This window comes from Bactrocera latifrons, unplaced genomic scaffold, assembly GCF_001853355.1.
Source record: "Bactrocera latifrons isolate USDA-ARS-PBARC rearing strain unplaced genomic scaffold, ASM185335v1 scaffold_2, whole genome shotgun sequence".
Taxonomy (NCBI): Eukaryota; Metazoa; Arthropoda; class Insecta; order Diptera; family Tephritidae; genus Bactrocera; species Bactrocera latifrons.
In genome coordinates, this window is record NW_017535518.1 from 2599997 (window position 1) to 2625336 (window position 25340).

Consider the following 25340-nt stretch of genomic DNA (forward strand, 5'->3'; position numbering starts at 1 on the left):
TAAATTTATAAAAAATTTTAAATTGTTAATTTACAAAAAAAAAATGTAAGCAAATCTAAAAAAACGTTTACAACATTTTTCATTTTTTAAATTGAATTTAAATTTGAATCGAAAATTATCCACGTTAAAATTGTTGCTAATGAAATATATTACACCGAATACCCAAGAAACTGTGCTGTAAAAGGCAATTGACTGACTACTTTGGCTTGCGGTTTACACTAGTTGTAAAATTAAGTTATTTATAACCAGTTAATTTCACTGCAGCTGACCCGCCCTCATACAGCAAGCTGTGTGTGTGTCGTTGTATATACTTTGACACTAATTTGCCTATTTAAGCACATAGACACACACACACACACAATATTAAGTGGCATTATGGCGGTTTTTATTATTCTCATTAAATTAACATAACAGTGTAAGTTCAGTAGTAAAATTCGTAGTAAAATGGTATAGGCCGCAAAACCAAATAAGACTTTTTATGTTGCCTTAAGCCAAGTTTACACTAAGCATTTGCATACCAAAATAGGTGAGACATATTTACATATATTTTTGTTATGTGTTAATGAGAGCATTAGTAGAGAGGAAATTATGTAGTTAACAATTAGAAAACATAGGTGAAGTGTAAATAAGCCTGAGATTTGATTTTGAGTTGGGAGAAATTTTTAAAAATATTTAAGTATTACATTTTAGAATGTTTTACAGATATATTTTTCATTAATATTTTTTTTTATTTTAATAATATTTTTTCCTCCTTTAATTTTCCATAAATTTGCAAAAATCTAAAATTTAATTACAATTAATACATCAACAGTAATATAATCATGTGTGTGCATGTGTGTATATGTTTATTTGCATGAATTTCACTTAAATTACGTGCCTTTCATTTCGGTAATGACAGCGTCATTGTCAATATTGGCGAAAATTCTGGGAAAATTGCTTGCAGTCGCGTATAAAATGCGAATAAAGTAAAGAATGTAATAAACAGTATTTACTTAAGAGATGTGCACATGTGGCTTCGTATACATAAATAAAATGTTCAACAACATTTTTCGCAACAATTTTCATGCAGATCGCAAGCAAAAGCCAATTTGAGTATTCTTTTTATTTAAAATTATGTTTTTATGTATACTGAAATTTGTATCAAAAACTATGTATGTTATAATATAGCTAGTAATAGATTAGACTGCTAGTCGCTTTGAACAGCTCATCTAATATGAAATAAAGAAAAAAATAATTTTTGCTTTTTTTTTCATATTTCATTAGTCTATACATTTAAAAATAACACACACAAATCTTGAAATCGCTTTCTCAAATAGTTTACGGCGTTGTTCAGCTCCATTAGTTTATCTTGAAACACGTTTTGCTCGAAACTGCATTTTTGAAATTTTTAATTTGTTTCTTCTAATATATTCTTAAATTACCCTTAAAATTATGTGACTTTCTACAAACACAGTAAAATAATTTTTCTCAAGTGTCGTCTCAAGCGGTCCATTCATCGAGTCTACTGGTAACTGGTAAATGGCAAATGACAAGACCTGCATCAAAGCGGGCTTGTCCACATGGATTTTAGACTTTATATATCATCACAGGAAAAAGTCTAACAGTGTGATATCACACGATCTTGGTCAGTCGACTGGCCCAAAGCGTGACATTATCTGCTCGCCGAAGTGTTCTTTCAATAAATCCATGGATTTATGAAGAAATATGGACCGATGATGCCACCACTACACCAAACCGTTGTTTTTTCTGGACGAAATGGCAGCTCTTGAATCTTTTCATGTTGCTCTTCGTATTGAATGCGACAATTTTCGTTTGTTTACATACCCATTGAGTGAAAAATGGGTCTCATTGCTGAAAAGAATTTGGCTAGAAAACGTCGGACTTTCTTGGAACTTTTCAAGAACCCCTAGAGAGAAGCCATGTCGCTTGAGAAGGTCGACCGTTTTCAGTTCTTGCACAAACTGTATTTTGTATGCTTTCAATTTAAGATCGCGACGTAAAATTCGTCAAACCCTTCCATACGACAATCCGAGTTGCTGCAAACCGCGCCGAATCGACTGTCCACGGTCTACGTGTTCGTTGTGTACACTGTCGGCTACGGCTGCTATATTTTCTTCAACGCGTGCAAGACGTGGTCCATTCGAATATTATCCAAAAATAAATGCTGGGTTTATATTGACCACAAGTTGAACAATGTGCACGGAACACTTTCTTTACAGAACTTGAATTTTCATGATAAAGTTGAAATGAAGTCGAAAAATATCGCTAGTTCGGCAGATGTTTCAAATTTGCTCAATAAAAAGAAAAAAGTAATAAAATCTCGATACTTCGAAAACTCGCTACTATTTCCAGCACAGCTGAAGCTAAATATATCGTTATCCCACCTCATTTATAGAAGAAGAAGGGGAAAAAAAAGCAGACACTCTAACTCTGACACTATATTCATACCTGATTGCCAGATACAATAACAGAAGATCCGATGGATCGAGATGTTCAATTAATGGTACATCAAGCTTGATATTAGACCAACGATGAGTGAACAAAAATAAGGAAACACTAATATCTGCAGAAGATCTGTTTTGGGCTTAAGGACTGAAATCTGACAACTAAACGGCAGAAAGTATTGACGGAAGTCTCGCATCAAGATTTTGGCAAGCTGAAGCTAGAGACTTGAAAAGGAAGTAAGAAATCAGATATCAGAGACTCTAGCTCCGATGCAATATACGAACCTGATCGACAGATTCAAAAACAGAAGCAAAAAGAAAAGTAGGAAATCAGAGATAATTTAGAACATTATCGTGAAAACTTTATCTAAAGTATACTAGAAAATATTTCCTGATAGAGCCGAGTGTAGAAATTAACGAAATCCTGTTCAGGACTCTCAAATGATCGATCCGGGGAGACCGTTTTGAGTTAATTGAAGATATTAGACATGAATCGCTTCGCGCTTTGAAGGCTATTCCGGAAATTGATTTTGAAGAATAAATTAAGAACGTTAGAATTATGACCAAAGTCTTATTATTTTTTGCTCATTATAGTATTTATGTTTAATCAACAGGATTTGTCCGGAAAGTCAGTCGATTTAAAAAAAAAAATGTATTGAACCAATCATTCCAATTCTTTAAAAACTTTCAAAATAGGCTCCTTCTGCGTCGATGCAGCGCTACCAGCGCGATTTTCAAGTATTGAAAGCATCACAGAAAGCATACTCCGGAATAGCCTTGAGAGGCGAGGTGCATGCTGCTTGGGGAGACAGGGGAGATTGTCATCTTAAAATACTTCACTTTCATTGACCTTTTCAGTCAAGGAAACAAAGAAGTTCAAGGTGCCTCATATGGATTGTAGGACCGCTGTGAAAGCATTGGGATGCCGACCTTGGTTAGGTAGCTTGGCGTTGACGATTTGTACAAGAGGAACAAAAAAGACAATATGCATCGTTTTCACTTTGGATTTGCTCATTGTTCCCTTTTCACATCACTTCTTGCAACATCTGGGTAAGCCTGCTTGATCATATCAAACGTCTCTACCGCAGATTTACCGAGTTTCACACAGAGATTTAACCACGTACCTCTGCTCTAACGAAGCCTAAATTTTCGGCTTGCACCACTCACTGAAACACGACGCGTTAAAGTGTTTGTCCTGACTCTCCAGGTGCTCGGAGACAGGTGCCCTCTACCGAATCTAGTCCGTGCGCGCACTTTCGAAGTACAGTCGCCGTGGAAGAAAATCAGTCCTATTACTTTCCGGATAAACCCTGTAACAAACCTTCTTTTATTCTTTTCTTTAACAAGAAATTTTAAATTAACTTCCTACGGCATCTTATTTTAAACAGAAAATTTTATTAGGGATCACTGAAGCGAGTTTATTACCTCTTGAAATCATTATTATTTGGACGCAACCAAAAGGGTTTAAAACAAACAGTTAAAAATTTATGCAGAAAGTTGGCAATAAAAAGCTGGAAGGCTTTAGAAAAAATCCTTTTATACTGAATTCTGTAAATATATATATATATATATATAAGCCAGTAAATATATATATACTTATAATTTATTTAAGACTTATAACGAAACACTTTTCATTTTCCCTTTTTTGCTCAGCAATGCTTCGCTTTATTGCGTTTTTATCTGTCACGTTTTATATGTGGAAGCCCCACCATAATACCTTTTGTTCTGCCTTTTGCCGATTCTATGATAGCAAATTTTTTCCTCAAAATATTTGAACTTTTATGCCATATACTATATGAAAACGAACACTTTTAAGCTTACACGCACGATTGCGGGTAAGAGTTCAAAACCCAATTGGATATAAGTGCCTTTTACAAAATCGTAGCCGCAAAGAAATTATTACCGTAAACGCTTGACTGGCCACAAAATAAGATTTTACTACACAAATCCGTCAAATTACCTTCTCGCAACACCTTTGCCGCGCGCACAGCATTCACGTTGGTGTTCGTTCAAATTGTAGCACATGCATAAAGTTTTCTTTGTGTGTGTATATGTGCACGTAGATCTATGTATTTATGTAGACATGTATGGTTCCATGTGTGTATGCCTGTATATAGCTATGTGCTGACAAATTCATAGATACACATGCTACTGGCATCTGTTGTAGAGTATGTGTACGTTCACCTTAAAATGCCAAAAGACAGTCGCATCGATAAAGTGCGCCAGAAAATCAATAATAACAAAAATGTGTAAAACATTTCAACCGAAAGGATTTTAAATTTATGCGACGGAATGTGGCAAAAATGTACATACCAGCACTTAAACGTACTTTACATGTATGTATGTATGCTCTTGTAGAAAATATTCTAATGGAATTTACGCAAGTAAGGGGAAAAATATTTAGAGATAAGCTGTGCCGAATTGTGGTTATGACTGAAAGAAATGCCATTGTATACTTGTCTTTAAGTTTTCTGTTGAGTACAAAGTCATTCAAGATGATGAGAAAAAATTACTGAAATAATTTATTTGATGATCTTGCTATTTTCATACATATTATGAAATGTTGTTGTTATCTTTTAAGTCAAAACTTGTTTAAGCGATCACTTGTGATATTTTAGATATCATATCAGACCTTTCACACATAATTTTTACTTGTATACTGTTCTAAAGAGTTCTAGATAAAAAATGCATATTATTCTACTATGTTATTTTTGACGGATATATAACAGAGTATGAACAGAATTTTTTGTAGATTCGCTTTCCATACAAGCCCTTCATTCCGATCATTCAGTTTGTATGGCAGCTATATGCTATAGCTAACCGATCTGAACAATTTCTTCCAATATTACATTATTGCTATGAACAATAACTCATACCATACTGATCATATATATGTATATATTTTATAGGGTCTCCGACGCTTTCTTCTGGGTGTTACTAACTTCGTGACAAATATACCCTGTTTAGTGTATAAAAACGGTAATGATGTTATAATTATATAATATTATTCGATTAATTATTTATAACTTTAGAGTGAAATTTCACCAGGCTCTTCAGCTGCAAGGCCTGAATCAAACCCGAATGAAAAAGTCTAACGGTGCGATATCACACGACGTTGCTGACTAATCGATCAGCCCGAAACGTGAAATTATCTGCTCCCCAAAGTGTTCTCTCAATAAATCTATTGATCGATCCCACTTCGTACGGCACAGTCTTGTTAAAACCGAATGTCGCTGAAATCACGAGCTTCAATTGCAGGTATCAAATAGTCGGTTATCAGGGCGATATTTGCCGATGATTCCACCGTCTCACGAACCATACCAAACCGTTGTTTTTTCTGAATGAAACGTTAGCTTTTGAATCTCTTTAGGCTGCTCTTCGTCCGAAATGCGGAAATTCTGTTTGTTTGCATACTCATTGAGCCAGAAATGGATTCTCATCGCTGAACAAAATTTTACTCAAAAACCTCGGATCTTCTTTTAACATATCAAGAGCTTATAGAGCGAAGCGATGCTCTTTGGAAGGGTCGAGCGTCTTCGGTTCTTCCACAAGCTGTATTTCGTGCGCTTTCAATTTAAGATCTCAACGTAAAATGCGCCAAGTCGTTCCATACGTCAGTCCCAGTTGCTGCAAACGGCGCCGAATCTACTTAGCACGGTCTTCATGTTCAACAATCAATGCTGGGTCTCAAACTGGGTGATGATGTTCCGAATAATACGCTCAGTTAGCTGATTTTGTTGACCATAAGTTGTACGAAACGCACGAATCACAATCTTTACAGAACGTGAATTTTCCTAAAAGTTGAACGATTTGTAAACGTTTTTCCGGCGTAAGTCCTTCCGTAGTGAAATGCCATACAATATGGAACAAACTTAACAAAACAACTTGACAAGACTCTCGCGTGATCTGTCAAAAGAAAACTGTTGAGAAAGTACATCTTCTGAGTTCACAAAACAGTGTTTTTAAAAAAAGACCTAAGAAAAAGAATCAAAGACATTTATACTGTAATTGTCATGAACTTAAGCTCTCAGCTTTAAAACCATACCTTATATAGGGACTATATCGGATCAGTATTAGACCGGAAAAATGGATCCGAACACAAAGCTATAACGGAGCTATATTTGAAATCGGGAGTTCACAAAACAGCGTTCTTAAAAAAAGGTGTAAAGAGAAGTCAATTACATTATTATTATCATATAGTCTAAGCTCTCAGCTTTAAAGTCACTAAACCTTATATGAATTTCATAGTAATGAAGGCAATGCACACAAAAAAAAAAAAACAAGGATAAAATCCTATGAAACTTTTTCATTCAAAATATAGTTTCTTAATTTATTTTCGAAGTTCTATAGAGTTCTGCACTGTTGAGACACATTCCGCTAAGCTCAACCACATTAGAACGAAAAATAATTTTTAAGTATCTATTACTATAAATTAGTTTTGATTCATAAGACAAAAAATACTTTTGTAATGGAGTATAGAATATTATACAATAATCAAAACTAAACGGATACACTCAAAAAACTGAAAAGAATCACTCTTTTGAAATGATGACATATTACGTCTTCTTATACCTTCAAACGTTCCGCAAGCCGCAAAAAGCTTAGAACTTCTCAGCTTCTTTATAGATTCCTTCCAATAAGGGCTGTAGAACTTCTTTAAATTCCGAATAAAAAGCACTCGTACTTATGAATTTTTGCGTGACACTGCTGTATTTATGCTTAAATTTAGCAGGCCATGTCAAATATTCACTCTCACTTAACGTGAATTACTTTTCAGCTTTTCCAACAACAGTGGCATGGCATGTTGTTCAACTGGTACATAAATTTTATCGTTGGAATCTACTTTAGATTGCATGTTTACACAAAAGCACCAATAAAACTAAAAGGATAAAATTTGCGACTGACTTGCTGCATGCCACAATGCACGATACATATAATGTTCAAATGAGGGTGAGGTTGGTAGCTCGTGAAGGACATGATATTTAACTTGTAGTTTCTCAATATCGAAACGCTGCTAGCGGTTTCCAATAATTCGATGAAGCAGCTATTTTCGAGACCACTTTGCACAGGTTCTTAACACTTTATTACAAACGTTAGGTTAGCTTAGTCTAGCATTGACCAGTTTTGCTGCTTTGCGATACCCGAAGGTGTTCCGTTTCGAAGTCCATCCTTATTGGCATAAATAAGTCCAAAACATGCAGTTTACGAGTTATGCACTTTTCTCTAGTATTTCTTCATTTTCAAAATAACTCAAAACGGGCATCATGGATCGATAAAAGACAATCATCTGCTATATTTATAGACAAATAGCATTTTGCGAGTGACAAAATTGCCGGCGCACGGCATATTACATGTATATAAGCATAGTGTAAGGCTCACATTGACAACCTAACAAACTAACAAGCTGACAAACTTTGCACACTCAAGTGTAAATAATCATCATTGATTGATTGAATGCCTGAGTGATTGATGTGGCTTTAAGCGAAATGCATGAACATGAATCAAAAAAGAATTTAATTTATTTATTATACAAAACCAGTGAAAAGGGTTACCGCTATGACGTCACACTTACAGACATAAACACAAACGACGTGTGCCGCGCTGTCCGCTTGACATACAGCAATTTATGCCGTTATAGATTTTGTGCGACTGCTGCATACCTTATTTATGGATGTGTGTGCATGTGGAGCAGGTGTGGTGCCGTACAAGCGCACGCTTTCAGTATCTCGCATACGAGTTTTGCTCTGCTCCATTTGTGCACTTAAATGAATGAAAGAGGTGTCATCAATTGTAGAAATATAAAATATCGCAACTGCCAAGAGTTTACATCACGACTGTCATACAACGCTGACAACTCTTTTCTTGTCTGCCAGTGTTGGTAATAACGCTAATTGAGTTCGCTTGTGTGTGTTTGCGAGTGTACTCGAGTGTGTGGGGTGGTGTGTGGCGTATGAGTAACCATTACCGCTTTAGTTATTTGATTTCAATTGAAATTCAATTAAATGTGCACCATTTTGCAAAATGCAATTTTGTTGCGCTGTCATGTGTATGTATATATGTGTATATGTGTGTGTAAATAAATTGTTAAATATGAGTTATGTATGTGCTTTTGTTAGACGCGTGTTTAAAAAGGGTTTATCTTGCATACATTCGTGCTAAACTACAGCCAATCAAGCAAAAGGCAATAGACCAGCCTTGCAGTTTCCTTAGAGGTCAAACCTAGTGGCGAGCAGATTTCATTTCATTTAATTTTTTATATAATTTTTAAAGCTTCAGAAAGAGGATAAATATGTTTAAAACAAATATTGGTAGTCAAAAAAGTCTTTTCGTATTTTGTCAGTAGATGTAGTGGCAGTCGTATATCTACCAATAACATTGTGTCATACCATATAGTGTTGGAAGTATGGTTTTTAAGCTTCATTTAACCAAAAAAAAAGTGGGAGAAGTTGAAAAAAAATTACGACTATTCATAAATTAGTGAAAATAATGAATAAATTCGCTATATTTTGAAAGTTTCGTATAAAATAAGGGAAGAATGCCACGCAAGTCACCAATGAAATTGGCCATGACATCGCTAAGAAACTTAACATTCATCATCAAATGGTTTTAAATCGTTTAAAAAAGGTTGACTACAAAAAGAATTTCGATGTTTGGGCACCACATGAGTTGCCTGAGATTCTTTGTTGAAACGAAATGAAATCGAACCGAAATGAAGCGAATGGTAACAAATGGTCGCAAATCCAGAATTGATGCCATATAGCCTTGACCTTGCACCATCGGACTACCATTTGTTTCGGTCAATGCAGAACGCCCTTAATAGAGTAAAGTTGGCTTCAAGAGAAGTCTGTGGAAATTACATTGTCGCAGTTTTTCGTCGAGGAAACAGAAAAGTTTTACACTGATGGAATAGTCTAGCGGAAGAATGGCAAAGTAGAAATACGGAAATACTTTTTCGACTACCCAATGTTTTCTAAAATCCTATTACCTGACAAATATATTAAAAAAGCTTGTCGAAATATTCGAAGTGATGGGTTCAGCTGTTTTGGAGAAGCGTTCCTCACGGACTTCGAACTATTTTAAACTTTCGGTAGTTTATTACAGTAACTAAAAAAATTCTTACAGTCATATCGCCGCAGCTATTATCGGACCAACATTAAATTGTCGGAGATTTGAATATTCCTAAATTAATGTAAATTCTATATATTATATATGCAAAATAAAAATCGACTTTTCGATGCAATTCTCAAAATCAATAACAGTTGTAAAACTTATTTTTTTCTTTAATTTTGCATATCCTCCAAAAATCGACCCGCACTAATGCTCCCATATAAATATATATAGCTGTTTGTTTGCACTATTTCGTTAGCCGTCTGTTGCCAGTGTGTTCTATTTTTAGTTGCATTTTAAACGTTTGTCGATTAAAATATTTGATTTTGTCTTCGAAAGATTTATGATTGAATTATATGGCTTCCTCATTTCTGAGAATTTGAACATTAATATCTTCAAAATTGAATGATTTTAAATGAAAGTGAATTTTAATCAACAAATACAAGTATGTAATTAAATGGATTGTATATTCGATTCAAGTACTTTGAGTTTAAAGTGTATGACAAAATGCGATTGCATGAATTATTGCGCTCCAATATAAGCAATTCGTGCAATTGTTTTAAAGGAGCAGTGCATGTTTTTTATTTTACATCGCATTTAAGATCGATCGAGCGTACTGAGCGAAAGATTAAAGCTGACCGTCAGCAAACTGATTGGACCATATCAAAGTGGCTTTGGGGTTGGAAAATCAACAACTGTCCAAATATTCACTATGTGCCCAATAGGATCGACTGAATTTAGTATCAACGCAAAAATAATACGGCCTTGTAAACTGACGTTGAGTAATACCAAAAGCTCAATCAAGATCGGAGAAGACCCCCCCCCAAGCCGATCGATACCAAACGAGGTTTGAGGCAAGCCTACATCTTCAATCTACTCCTGAATAAAATTATTCGAGCTGTAAAGGTGAATAGAGAATGTATAGTATAGTGGAGAGATCCTTCCCGGTTTTTGTGTTGCTCGACGTCATTTTAGACAGCCGTATTAGTTTTACGGGGATACAAAATTCAGACATCGTGGCGTCAAAAGCAGCTTTAAAATGGACGAAGAGGTGGTGTGTGCCGGTCCCCTTTTCACAGGTCTTTTCCAAGATTTGGCGATTGATGAACATTTGGTCAGTTGTTGATTTTCCAGTTCTAAAGTCACACTGATAAGGTCCATTCAGTTTGTTGACAGTGGTCTTTAATCTTCCACACAATACGCTCGATAGAACCTTATACGCAATGTTGAGGATGCTCTAGTTTTCATTGGTACTGTGTTTTTACAGGGCGGGTCTCAGCGAACCCTCTTGAGGAGATGTTTCGCCTTCTCACATGAGCTTGGCTTCAGACGGATGTTCTTGGGCTACCCAGAGGATACTTGGTCAGTGACCGGAAGTCGTGAGCTGCTTGAGCCATATCTAATCTTTTGTAAATGTCTTCTCATAATAAGAGCTGCCGCTTCACTGACAGCTTTCCATTTTACAGAAGACTCGCACATAAGTTCAGTCAAATTTCAACAGTGAAACTACCTTCAAGTGTGGTTTTCAGTTTTTCCCTTATAATTGAAAACGGAGGGCAATAAAGGAGTACGTATTCGGAGCCTTCTATACATGTCGGACAGTATGAACTAAACCATGATGATATTTGAATAGCTAGCTTTTAAAACATCCGTGGCCACTGTGTATTGGGGTCAGATGGAAATCCAGGTCCGCGTATTGTCTATCTATTCACGAATGTGTGTCCGGACCAAGTCGGTGGGTCCACCGATCACATTACGATGCTTTTTCTCCTCTGTTTTTGCTATGATACTCGTTTCTGATAAGCTACATTATATATTCGCACGAATTCGTCTTCCTGGAAGTCAATCGGTGCCATACTGTCTAATATCTACGTCACGCGTATTGCAGAAATCCTTTGCACTGCGTTAATTGGTCCAGCATATGATTTTATGTCTACCGCCTGTTTCTATATTGGAGCCTATACAGTATAACTGAATTTAATACCTTAGCTATTATAAATCGTGGGCTGAAAGATGGCATTATGGATTTTATTTGATTTTAATTTCGTATTTTCCAAGTGTTTCTTAAACTTGAGTCTGAGTCCACTATTACACCAAGATACCGGAACTGTGTCTGTGAAGTAATCTCACATTCGCCTATGGTGAGCGATATCTTTTCTTTATTTTGCCTGGAGCCTTCCTAGACTCATGGTAGCAAACCAATTATGCAGTCGTTGCATTTGATCCGGTGGTCATCCAGATGTTTAGCCACTGATACTACGAAATATCTCCTGTCATAGAACGAATAATGATTATCCACATACATAAAAATGGCAGACGCTTCACTTTCAACGACAAATGCTAAAAAAAGTTACAAAAATAAACGCAAACAGTATTAGTTGTGATAAGATACTGGTTTGGTGTGGACGAAACGATTCCGAAAATAACAAAATTATAATAAATAAAGGAAATATCTATAAAAAAAAATCTAAAAATATAATATAACCTAAAAAAAGGATAAGTATAGTACTTGAGCCAAAGCGCTTTATTGTTTTTATAATTTTTGATTGACCAGGGTCAATATAATAAATATTCGATAATAAAATACCACTTTATTAAATGTATATTGCTTGTAAACAAACGATTAGCAATACGAAAAATTAATATAATCAACTATTACTTTATTATATGGGCAGGTGATAAGCAAGTACACAATAATAAAGTCATAAATCGAGCAGCTGATAAAATTCATATTTGCATATGTTTATGTATTGGTTACAAAAGAGCTGACGCCATATGTACGGCTGGAACATAGGTATATACCTACAAATATATATCATGAATACGTATAATACATATTCACAAACATATTACTTAATACATACATACATATATAACCTGTTTTTGTTTCCTCGTCGATTTATGAATAGCCACGCAAATATTATTTTGTTTTTGTGGCTTGCTTCAATTATGTTTAAATGTATGTATTATTTTGTTGTTGTTGTTGGTGTATGGCAAACGTCAGTTTAAATACAAATGAAATGCCTAAATGAACAACGGATAAATTGTTGGAATTAAAACAAAGCATATAACTAATGTTGCGTATACGCAGCGGTGTGCTCATTACTTAGAGAGAGAGAGAGAGAGATTGAGGTAGATAAAAAGCAGAAGGAGCGAGCAAACTGGAGAGCGAGCGCACAACAAATGGGATTCAAAACACGAAAATGTCTGCCGAAACGATTGCAAAGAAAATGTGCAAAAGCAACGAAAGTATATGCAAGGCAATAACGCAATAAAACAGCATGGAAGCACTTTAGAGCACGCAAATATGACCTCAACACAACACACTTGTTGATTGCCATTTATTTGCGCACGCATTAGCTATACGGCGCTGGTGCGCGCTCTGCATGCCCAAACTCTCTGTACAATTGTCACCAACACGCTCTCATTTTATCTTCACATTTTGCGCTTCTACGCTTTCGGCATTACCTTTGTATTCATCAACTGTGCTTATGTGCCATTTTATCAGCAACTTTTTATTAACGGATTTTTTGTTTGTAAACAAATAACAGCTGTTGGCTGTGATCAGCTGACTGGTACTCTGTGCTCCACTGCTAACTTGATTTTCTCAACAATGTCTGCACCATCATTTATTCTGCACAGCGGTTGGGACATGTCGTCAGTGCGACGCCAGCAGCATAACGGCATGTCCCAGTGTGCTCATAAACACCTAAATATACATACATACATACATATACATATTTTCATTATCAGCTTTTTTCTGTCTTTCTCCACTGCATTTGTATGGGTTTGTATGTGTGTGCATATGTATATGCATGCAACTTTATTCGCCTGTGTCAAACGTATGCTCACATACATACATATGTTATATAATACATATAGTACATATACCCACCGCGGGGCTTTTATTTGCGTTTGCCACGTTGCTGCCGACTTGCCGACTTGCGGAGCAGCTGGCTTTTGTGTGCCTATTTGACGTGTTTGCTTGCCCGCGGCTGTTGCGGCAGACGTGTCTGCAAGTGCTCTTTTGTGTGCGGGTGTTGGCAGAATCACACATAGGCAAACACACTTACACATGCCTGCTCAAATTGTCTTCAATTATGTACATACATGTGTGACATGGGGCATATAGTGGCACTAGCTTTGCAATGCATGTAAATTGTTTGCACTTTGCACTCTCCTTGTCCTTCGTCAAATGTATTGTTGCCACTTATAATAATATTGGGCTTTTCATTATCTTCACTCGGTCGAAAGTTGTCAGTACATTTGTTCGACACTGCAGCATTTATTAACGTTCTTATTTGACAGCAATGCATATTTAATTTGGAAGTCACACTTATTTAGAGTACTGTTAGGGACTTTTGAAGCTAATGTGTGTAAAGTGATGGTATTTGGTGTACTATAGATCGCTCATCGTTATATTTATGATAGATGAACATTATTGGTGAGAACACAAATGTTGTCATGTAAAAAGTATTCAAGATAGGAATTGACACTCAAGCGTCGTCTTAACTTTTGAATTATATCTGCAATTTAGGTCTAAATTTTTTAAATAAAATCGCATATTATATATTGAACAGCGCCATCTGTTTAGTATATATATACCCTTCATTATATCCTATATCCATTATTATGCCACGAAGACCGTAAGAAGTGTAAAAATGATCAGCCTGTCGCGCTGAGACGATTTAGCCATGTCTGTGCACCTGCTTGTAAAGCTAGTGCAACGTGGTTTTGAGATATTGATCAGAAATTTCACTAACATACTCCTCTTTCCAAAAAGCCACTTAATTATACCAATCTCTGATATCGGAACACTATAACGTATAGTTCGTCTACATACAGACCTATCAAAATCAAGTCCGTATGGAGAAACTTGTTTTATTTGAATTGGCATGGATTACTATCCAGGGCAACACTGTAATCTTAGATTAAGACCGGACTACTATAATATATAGTTGGCATACAAACTACCCCTTAAATTTAAGAGAAATATCTTTTTATACCGCGTATACGGTTTTAGCGTTTACAACAATGCGCCAGTCGTTCTTCCTTTTCGCTCTTTGGCGCGAATTTGAGATTTCAAGTGTACCAGGTTTTTCTCCACCTGATCTTTCTGCGCCCTCAATGGACCATCAATATTTCGTAGAACCATTCTTTTGAAAACTCCTAACGTCGACTCATGAGATGTTGCCATCGTTCATGCTTCTACATTATATAGCGCGACAAGAAAAAAGAGTTTGGTATTTGTTCGTCTAAAGAGGACTTTACTTCTCAATTGCCAATGCAATCCAAAGTACCACCTGTTATTCTGCGTTGGACTTCAAGACTGATATTGATAGACGAAATTATCTACGACCTCGAAATTATGAGTGTCAAAAGTAACATGGAAGCCAAGTCGCGAGAGTGACGACTCTTTGCTGGATGACAAGAGATATTTCGCCTTGCCCTCGTTCACCTGCAGACCGATTTGCTTCGCTTTCTTATCTGAATGTTGAGAGCAATGATATCAATATCATCGGCATACGAGCCCAGATGTACACTCGTTTAGAAGATTGCACCCGCTCGTTAAAGATCTGCAACTCGAATTATTTTAACTCATCAGAGGACTTTCTGTTCTTCTCATTAGTAATGTTTATTAAGTGGCGGGTCCCAAGCCCACAACCCTGGGAAGTGGATGTTTCGCCTTTTATTTTTAGCTCGCGTTCAAACTGATGGTTTTTGGCTACCCAGAGGATGCTTGGTCTAAGACCGGAAGTCGTGAGCTGCTTTAGTCATACTTTCCTAACTTGCGTAAGCTTCTATATAACTCCGTCTCCCTTTATACCCTTTTATGATGACATCAACAGCGCTCTTAATCAGTGAGCCTAACAAAAGGTTCCATATATGGTGCAAGGTCTCTAGTTAGACTTAACTGATTTAGCTAAAATATACACCAATTTGTATGATAATTTGCTAGCATTAAAATAATTTCATAATGCCTCTCTAACAGTAACCAGCGTCCCTATGGGCAAAAACGGCGAGAGCATTTTTTTTTTTTTTTTTGCCATAGATCAATACTAATCTTTAGAAGATACCAAGTCCAAACTATAAGAAGGGCGCACGTAGCTTCGTTGGAGTCACAACTGATGTGTTCAGCCTGACGTTTTCCTGAACACAATTCCCCTCTTAATGGCTAAAAGTGATTAAAAGGGTTTATTGATAAATGGTTATTTCCAGGCAATCGAAACGCTCCGCCTCTCCGATTTCAATTATTTTAAGGACGTTTTTAACAATTGGATGTCCACAGTGGGGTGCATTTTTGAATATAATTTTCGGAACAGAATCGACGAACCCAAAATTGTACTAGAATATGTAGAACCATATACACATTTCCGGCCAAAAACCAAATCTGTATAATATAGCCTACTTTCTCCTCGCTGTGGCCCAACGCGTGTTCAAAAACACTGAGTCAGGCAACCTCAAAACTTTTAGTTCAGATCTGAAATCGAAGATACAAATTAAATTTTTTTCCACTAGACCTGCATAAAATATTTTTTTGAATATTTGCAAAGAAAAAACCATGTGAGGGCTTCGCTTCACCTTGGATAGGAATCTTTCATCATCAAAAGACCATTTGCTTGAATCCAACCAAAGATAAATTACAGCACCATTTCGTTATAATAATCGAAACATCAGTTCATTTAAACTCTCTTGAAGCCGTTGAGTTTTATCTGAATACGTTTGAATCTAAGGTTTATATTATTATTATATACAATCTATTAAATATTTTCAGATTGTTTGCTATAAAAATACCATTAGATTAAAGTCACTAACTCTATTTAAGTTCATCAATCATTGCTGCCTTGTTGGCATAGGCCATAGACTTGACGTAGCGTCACGGGATACGAGTATAGTCTAACGGCATCAAATCGGCATCAACCGAGGCGGCCAATTGACTGAGGCATTTTATGAGATAACACGTTCGCCATACTTAGTTTTTAATAAATCGATTGTTACATTTTCAGCCCAATTTACGAACAAACGTCGATTCTGGTGGTCAAAAGGCTTCAAGTATTGCGTGAATTGCGCCAAGATCTTTTCGTAAAATTCGGCACAACGACGTAACAGAGATGCCCAATGCCTAAAAACGACGTGTGAGAGACTGATTTGGGTCTTCCTCAATTGATTCGCTAGTGGCAGCAATATTCTCGAAACTGCGGTCACTTCTTTGTCTCACTGGCATGGGAGCACTTTGTACTGTGTCTGTGGCTTCAAATCCACTATACGCTCAAGTGTTGATTTGCCAGTCAACCAAAAATATGAACTTTCCATAAAGTAAATAACGAATGTATCAATCGATTTTTAGACAAAATTCATGTTAACGATAATGCTTCTCAAGCAATGCTACTACTTAAGTTAAAGACTGATTGAATAAAAGTTGATGTGAACCTACGTGTTGAAAGATAAATGTGATTTCGCGCCGAGTTTTCTAATTCAAACCAAACAAACTGGACAACCAGTCAATAGATAATGTTCAAGTTTAACTTTATGAAAAACCCATTGGAGAAAAGAGTGCCGTTCATAAAGAAACAGTCGCCTACATGAAGGGTGCTCACGCGAGCAGTGCAAAAATACCAAACTATGTATATAAAAACAAATTCATAAAATTTATCAGAAAAAACGTTGAATTTACGTTGAATTTAGCAAGTTAAATCAAGTATATTATCAAGGCCATAGTAAAGTTCATAATTACTCAAATATTATTTTCGCTCCTCCTTCTAGCGTGGGCAAATGGGCAATGCAATTTGGCGATGAATTGTGGGAATTAGCGCAACGTATGACCAAATCTCAAGAGATTAAAGCGGTAAGTACCCGTTAGCACTCTATAAGCGTGTAACTAATACTAGCGGACTGCTAACGGTATAATGTTCTCTCTATAGAAATACAAAGAATACAACGCACGCGTCGAATTGAAAAATGGCAACGAACTCATTAAGTCCATCACAGCGAATGTTGGACGCATGTTTGCGCGCAAAATGGATGCGGTACGTTGCATACAACAAAAAGCCGAGGCAGTCAACGAAGAATTCGTATTTAATTACACATATGCGGAGGATAATTACCAATATTATTCGAGTAAATTTTCAAAATTCGATGACAAACGCGCCGAAGAGCTGCTGGATGATATGATGGAATACGAGGATAGATATCTAAATTTTACGCTAAATCCGGATACGCACTTTTATAATATATCTGTTGATACAGAACACAGTTCCGTCCATGTACCATCTAATATATTTGATGGCGGTAAGTTCAAGTACAAAATATTAAATAAAATGTTCTTAAAATTTATAAATTCGTTTTCGTTCCTTAATAACTTAGGTAAAGAAGTGTTGAAGACTATTATGTGGTCTGAAACGCTGGATGAAGTTTTCAAACAAAACTACAAATCAGATCCCGCGCTGTCGTGGCAATATTTCGGCTCCGACACTGGCATACTACGGCATTTCCCCGGCCTACAATGGCAGCGGCGCGGCAATCCAGAGAATGCCGACACCTACGATTGCCGCAAACGTTCGTGGTATATTGAGACTGCCACCTGTTCCAAGGATATTGTCATTCTATTGGACAATTCGGGTTCGATGACCGGTTTCCGCAATCATGTTGCCAAATTTACAATACGCAGTATTTTGGATTCTTTCTCGAATAATGATTTTTTTACGGTTTTCAATTACTCCGCCGAGGTTCACGATATAATACCATGCTTTAAGGACGCTCTAGTGCAGGCAACACCCGAGAATATCAATGTGTTTAATGATGCCATTGAAGAAATCAAACCTGAGGGCTATGCGAACCTGTCGTTGGCGTATGAGAAAGCATTTCAGCTACTGAAGAAATACTATATCGAACGCCGTTGCAACGAGACGTCCACCTGCAATCAAGCTATAATGGTTGTCACCGATGGCGTTGCTGGCAATACCACCGAAATTTTCGAAAAATATAATTGGGGCAATGGTGAGAACGGCACCATGAATATGAATATACGCATATTTACTTATCTGCTGGGCAAGGAAGTGACCAAGGTGCGTGAGATACAATGGATGGCGTGCTTGAATCGTGGCTACTATTCGCATGTGCAGACATTGGATGAGGTGCATGAGGAGGTGTTGAAGTATGTAGATGTGATAGCCACGCCGTTGGTGCTGCAAAATGAGGAACACCCGCCGACATGGACGCATTCGTTTACGGATCGAACGGTATGTAAGCCATACAAATAATGCTAAATTCCAGCCCCAAAAAATATTTCGTCTTTATTTCATTGCAGTATGAGCCGCGCCAAAACGATACTGGCACACGGCTTATGATCGCTGTGGGCGTTCCAGCCTTTGATCGTTCCTACCGCAATGAGAACTCTTCGAAGCGAGCACGTCTGCTGGGTGTAGCTGGCACCGATGTGCCGGTTGAGGATATTGATAAACTAACGCTGCCTTATAAGGTAAATGAAGGATAGATAGATAGATACATAACTGAGGAATGCACTGCGACCATAGGTCTATTGTGCCCTCTCCTAACTCACAGGGACTCGCTTAGGCCCAGCATATTGACGAAGTCCAGTATTTTGCTGGGTGCTAGCGAGGCGATGTGATCCCTATCCGGAAACATGGGACCAAAGGCCTTCGACCTGCGCCTACAGACTGGAATGTAGTCGATTAGCAGGTGCTCCGGGGTTTCAAGGTCCCTGTCGCAATACCGACAGTTGGCGCAAGATGATAGGCCCATGTTAGTTAAGTGCCTTTTCAGCTTGCAGTGGCCGGTAAAATGAAAATAAAGGATAACATTGAAACTTTAGAGAGTTGGACTTTTTAGATGTCTTCAACATTCAACCCGTAATGTCCGCTGAAAATATAATTATCTGATTTAAATTCCTCCTGACTTTCATCAACCAGTCGAGAACTAGTGTGTCGAAACCTTAAGTAGTCTGAGAATAATTCCCCAAAAAAAATGTTCATATACTGTTTTTTCAGTTACCACCGCTATATACTATTTTCTCGAACCAATTTTGGATAGACGACAGCTTCGGACTCAGTTTGGTATCCGTCAATATTGGAATTTTAAACTAGCTCTGTAAATTAAGAAGTTCTTTCTAAATCATATTAATAGATACCGCTTAAGCGGTTATAGCGTGTTAACAACAGCGCCCCAGTCGTTTCTACTTTTTGCAATGTGCTTCCAATTGGAGATTTGGAGCGAAGCCGGCTCCTTCTCCACCTGGTCTTTCCAAAGGAGTGGAAGTCTTCCTCTTTCTCTGCATCCCCCGACGGGAATACTTTCAGGGCTGAAGTGTTTTCATCCATACGGACGCATAGCCGCTGTCTTTTAATTCGCTGAACTATATGAATGTCGTCGTACATCCCATACAGCTCATGGTTCCATCGAATACGATATTCGCCGTTGCTAATGCACAAAGGACCATAAATTTTCCGCAGAACCTTTCTCTCGAAAACTCGTAACGTTGACTCAAAACTACGGAAGTAATGAGTGACTTTTAGAGTTTGGTTTTTTGTCCGTCGAGAGAGGACTTTACTTCTCATTTCATTAGGTTAGATAAATGGGCTGATATTCTTGACCCCAACTAGATTACCTTGAGACACATGTCTGTTGTAAAATCACCAGGTTCATAGAAAGTATGGCAACCATTATCTTAAAGTGGACAGTAGAAGAGCAAGTATTTAAATGTTTCTACCCTATCTTTCTTCCTGCAAATTTGACAAGTTATGTCCTCCCAAATCTTTAGTTCCAACTCTTGATTATCAACTGGATAGTATTAAGTTAGAACAGCTTACCTTGCAGCTAATTGAACATTTTACGAAGTGAAAATATTTTATTGAAAAAAGAAAAAAAATGTTAATCAAACATTAAGAGTTTCCTCGACTATATTTACAGCTAGGTGTAAATGGCTACTCATATGTGGTTTCCAATAATGGTTACATGCTGCTGCATCCAGATTTACGTCCGATTTCGGTAAGTTAACACAATTTAGCCCCACACATTTATGTAATAACATACTCACTTCTTTCACTAGAAAACTGGTATGCTCAATCCCAATTATAACAGTATAGATTTCACAGAAGTGGAGCACCTTTACGAGGATTTGGAACCACGCCAACCGGGCGAATCCATACTACAGCTGCGTAGTGCCATGGTCCAATATCAATCAGGTGAATTCAAAGATATAAGCGTAAAGTTTCACTTTGACAATATGCGTCGCGTATCCGAGGAGAAACAAGAATATTTCTTTGCGCCACTACCGAACACACCCTTTTCGTTGGGCATTGTATTGCCAAGTGAATATGGTAAAACCTGGATTAAGGTGGGTGAAGAGGTGATGAAGAACAAGCATATGAAAGTGAATATATCGGACTATTTTGTCGGTGACAACTGGAAAGTGCATCCCGCTTGGTAAGTTCGGTGGCAGAAATATAAAGTGTGAACAACTCTAAAGTTGTTTATCAACACTTTTTAGGGTTTATTGTAAGTACCACTACCTGGAAGGCCATGAATTCAAAACACCTGAAGCTGAGTTGCGCCATTTTCTTGCAAAGATGTTACAAAACGACTGGAAATGGTCCGAACAGTATGAAGAAGACGATTCAGATCGTGATGACACGGATGAACGTAAGTGTACCAGATTGTATTTATAGTCTTCTTATGTTATTAGTTGAAATTAAAATAACTTGTGAACCCTGTTGCCACTATAGTAAATTGCGGCCGCATAACGCTCGACGAGGATGCCTACTACTGCAACAAGGAGCTCGTGCAACTGCTCATCTTCGATGCCAAAGTTACAAACTCCAGTTACGGTGAGTGGAAATTCGCAACTTATGAGGAACGTAGCCTTATAGAGGGCTTTGGCGGTTCGTTGCGTTTTGTGGCCACCATGAGCGGCTTGACACGTTGGCAATTCATTTACGGTGAGGTTGAAGTGGACAATGATCGTGAATTTGGCGACTATCATACGACAGCGATCGACGAGACTTGGTACAAGAGCGCCATATTGCAGCATCATCAAGAGCGCACTGAAAGCTTCGTGTACATGGTGAAGCATGCCAGTGATCCAATGGAGGATAACGAATTGATGGTTACCGCTTCGCATGCGATATTTCCACGCGATGGCGGTAGAGAGGCACCTGCATGTGTGGTCGGATTTCAATTTTCACATGCGCGTATGACGGACCGATTCTTCAATATCACCTCGATAGATAATGTAAGTGGAAGATCGTAAACTTGTTTTGTTTACCTATTAATTTTCGAATTATTCAATTCCAATTTCTTCCAAATGTTCTCCAGTGCAATGGTTGCATAAAGACCTGTTCGAGCGACGAGATAGATTGCTACGTCATAGACAATAATGCATACATTGTGATAGCGCAAAATGTCAATCATACTGGGAAATTCTTTGGCGAACACCAAGGTGACGTTATGGCGGCAATGGTGGAGAAGGGTTTCTTCCAAGCCATCAATGTTTACGACTATCAAGCGCTATGTCGCGAGGAAGTCGACGATTCCAGCGACGCGCAGGCTCTACTACACGTAAGCCCCAACGGCACAAGAAATAAAGAAACTCTATTCTAATTTCCAATTTTTCCAAATACAGCCCATCAGATTGTTGAGCATAGGCTGGCGCTGGTTGGTCGCGCAGCTTTTCTGGCAATACGCGCGCATCAAATGGTGGGCGGATGGCGCGCCATGTAAGTAAACTCACCTACTTTTCATATTCTTTATAATTATGCATTGCACATTTTCAGTCTTGGAATATTCGGACGAGATCGACGACGATTACGAAGCGGCGCCAGATGCGTTTCCACGTCAACCGCAAAAAGACAAAGACATCAGTGACGATGGCAAATTGTTATTTGAGAAGAAGAAACCCGATCCGGTCTATAATCCATGCGATACGCGTTCAACACTCTATGTCTTACAACCGAATTCGCTCGAAGATATAAGCGACCAAATAAAAGTGCCATATTCACGACCATTTTATTTAAAGAAAATACCGAATACCAATCTTTTGTTGGTGGTGGTAAATGTTTTGATGCCATCGAAAGGTATGCGTTTGAGCACGGAACCCGAACGTTTAGAATATGATATAGAGTTTCCATGCTATAAATTAAATATGAGCTTCTACGAGCGACGGCGTCTGGAGGAATGTTTCACCCAGCATCCAGAGGTAAATTTAGGCGTTAATGTAAGGTACACTATATATGTATGAAGTTGGAAGGAAGTGTCATAGTAAGTGACGGACTTGAAGAGTATGTAATTAGTTTTCGAATCACTCGCACTTTATGAATTTAATGTAGACTGTCGCTTTACGAAATGTCGTAGATGAACCCACTTTTTGTCGGAGTTAAGTTAGTAATTAAAAATCAACCAGAGAATCCTTAGATCGCTTAAGCAATAAAGGGACTGATTAAAGTCAACATGATGTCATATGGCTTTTGAACTACCACTCTTTCTTCTTTACTGGCGTAGACACCGCTTAAGCAATTATAGCCGACTTAAAGAGCGCACATAAAGACTCCATAGAACATAATGAGCTTGAATATGAAGGCTTGAAAGGTTTGAACGAATTGGTGCCCAGGTAAAGTGCCGCTCATTCAGAGGGTAGGCAAAGACCACGCAATCTTAATGCGTCCGAGAGATGTCCCCCTAGAGAAGGTGTTGCTCAGGAAGTGAGCATTAAGGAGCACCCAAAATGTATCCTCACTGCTCAGAGCCTACCTCCCATTTGCTTCCATAAGATAACCGGGAAAGAAGGGGTTCTCTGCGATAATTCACCTCTGGCTTCAGGACTCATGGCATCCTTCCAACTTTCGCCGAAACTTTTCCATGCACTCCTCTTTGCCTTCCTTAATTCGGACATGTACATATATTGTAAGTCCCATTTTATACAGCGCCCAATCGTCAGTTAATCCCCTCCCACGGAACTCGTTGGAAAACGTCTAAAGGACGCTCTCATTTCCGAGAGTTTTATAGTCCACCATAGAGCTTTCTGCCTGTCTTTCGGTGTTTGCAAGAGCTGTCCAGTGCAGTTTTACATGCCGAACTGAAGGCCCGTCCACCGTGTCGTTGGTGACCAATGAGTAAACCCCCGGCGCGCATGGGAGAGTTCGTCGGAGCCTCTTGCAGTTCATTTTCCACTTTGTATTCCTATAATTACTAAAAGACTTAATAGGCGAAGATTCTTCGATTTATATGAACCCGATAAATCTATGATTAGAGAAAAAGTGATCGTCAATGATCCTCCAGTTTGAGATCAAATATGCCAATTTCGTTTGAGGTCAGGGTAAGGTTAAGAATCTGCTCCTTACCTGCAGTCACAAATGTAGGAGAATTTCCCCTATTTCCCTTCCTTACTTCTTTCTGTTTCATTTGTTATTTATATATATTTTTTCTTAATATCTTTTCAGGAGGAGAAATATACATATTGTGGCGATGCGACAGCGCTGCGATTGGACATTGTAAATTTATTGATGACCGTATTTCTATTTTTCTTAACGCGCTATTTACGCACTTAAATGTTTGTAAACATTTACTTAATTTTTTACCCTATCGAACGAAAGTATGTAACCAAATACAAATTTTTTATGAAAAAAACCACAACAACAATGGCAACAGTAAAAATTAAGAAGAAAAATTCGCATTGTCACCAAAAATAATTTAGCACAATCCTCTTTACTGTATTGACTATAAATGCTCCTAGCGTTCTCTCTTATGTGAAATACCATGTAGACTTAAACGGAAACGCCAAAGAAAACAAAGACATTACTAAAAAGAAAATAATGGTTAGAAAATTTAAAAACAAAAAATTAATAGAAAAACTAGCGGAACTGTTTAATTTTTTTTTTACTGTATACACTTGTCTTGTACTTATGTATTGTATGTATGTATGACTGTAGGACTAAATACTTGAAACCGAAGTTAACTTTTCATCTTCTGCTTTCCGACGATAATCAAGTTTTTAACTGACGGAAAACCAACAACACAAAAGAAAATCTAAAAAAAAAACACTTAAAAAACAAAAACAATTTTAGGATATTTTTTCGAACAACAAACACACACACGCACACACGTGAAATGGATACATGTAACATAAAGCAAATCACACACGGAATTGTTGTATGGTCTGTGCTTTGCAATAGCAACAACAACAAGTTTTGTTTGAGACAATGAGAAAAACGTATTTGCCAAAAAACCAAAACTTATTATAAATTATAACAAAAACAAACAAAAAAACACAAGAAACTAATGAAATTAGATAAAGAAGTCTACTTGGTTAAATTTTTATAGAATTTTATAACCGTTATGTACGTACCCCCTAGTCGAATTCGTTGATTAATGAGGCTTAGCCTTCAAGTTAACAGCTAAAATCAAAACAAAAACAAAAAATGTTAAAATTAATTAGTTAAATGGTGGTAAATGAATGGCGGCGACTAAGCGCATAGTTAAGTGCAAGCTAAAATACTTAATACTTTGTTACTGTTAATTTATAGCGTAAATACTTGCCTACACGCATATGCATGTGTACATATAGAAGTATGTATGCCTATGCGCCTATATTTGTGTGTCTTTATATGTTAATGTACACTACCTTATGTACTACTTATGTATGTATATATTTGTATGTACTATATTCGAAATGTAAACCAAAAAACAAAAGCAAATGATTTATAATTTATATATTGTGTATGTATGTGTATGTAAAACGAAACATGTGTCTAGTACCACCAAACAACCAAACCGAGACCT

The 25340-nt window shown here is 37.4% G+C and overlaps 1 protein-coding gene across 1 annotated transcript in view; it reads left to right on the forward strand.

Moving 5' to 3' along the window:
• LOC108967897 (voltage-dependent calcium channel subunit alpha-2/delta-3) overlaps positions 1-24407 on the forward strand; it is a 30519-nt gene extending 6112 nt beyond the window's left edge. The window contains exons 2-13 of the mRNA XM_018931566.1: positions 17316-17397; positions 17474-17840; positions 17916-18790; positions 18859-19029; positions 20478-20555; positions 20617-20993; positions 21058-21209; positions 21293-21798; positions 21882-22124; positions 22189-22282; positions 22340-22761; positions 24002-24407. Of these exons, the coding sequence (XP_018787111.1) occupies positions 17316-17397; positions 17474-17840; positions 17916-18790; positions 18859-19029; positions 20478-20555; positions 20617-20993; positions 21058-21209; positions 21293-21798; positions 21882-22124; positions 22189-22282; positions 22340-22761; positions 24002-24109 (3475 nt within the window). The 3' untranslated portion in view covers positions 24110-24407. The remainder of the gene's footprint in view (positions 1-17315; positions 17398-17473; positions 17841-17915; positions 18791-18858; positions 19030-20477; positions 20556-20616; positions 20994-21057; positions 21210-21292; positions 21799-21881; positions 22125-22188; positions 22283-22339; positions 22762-24001) is intronic.
• The last annotated feature ends 933 nt before the right edge of the window (positions 24408-25340 follow it).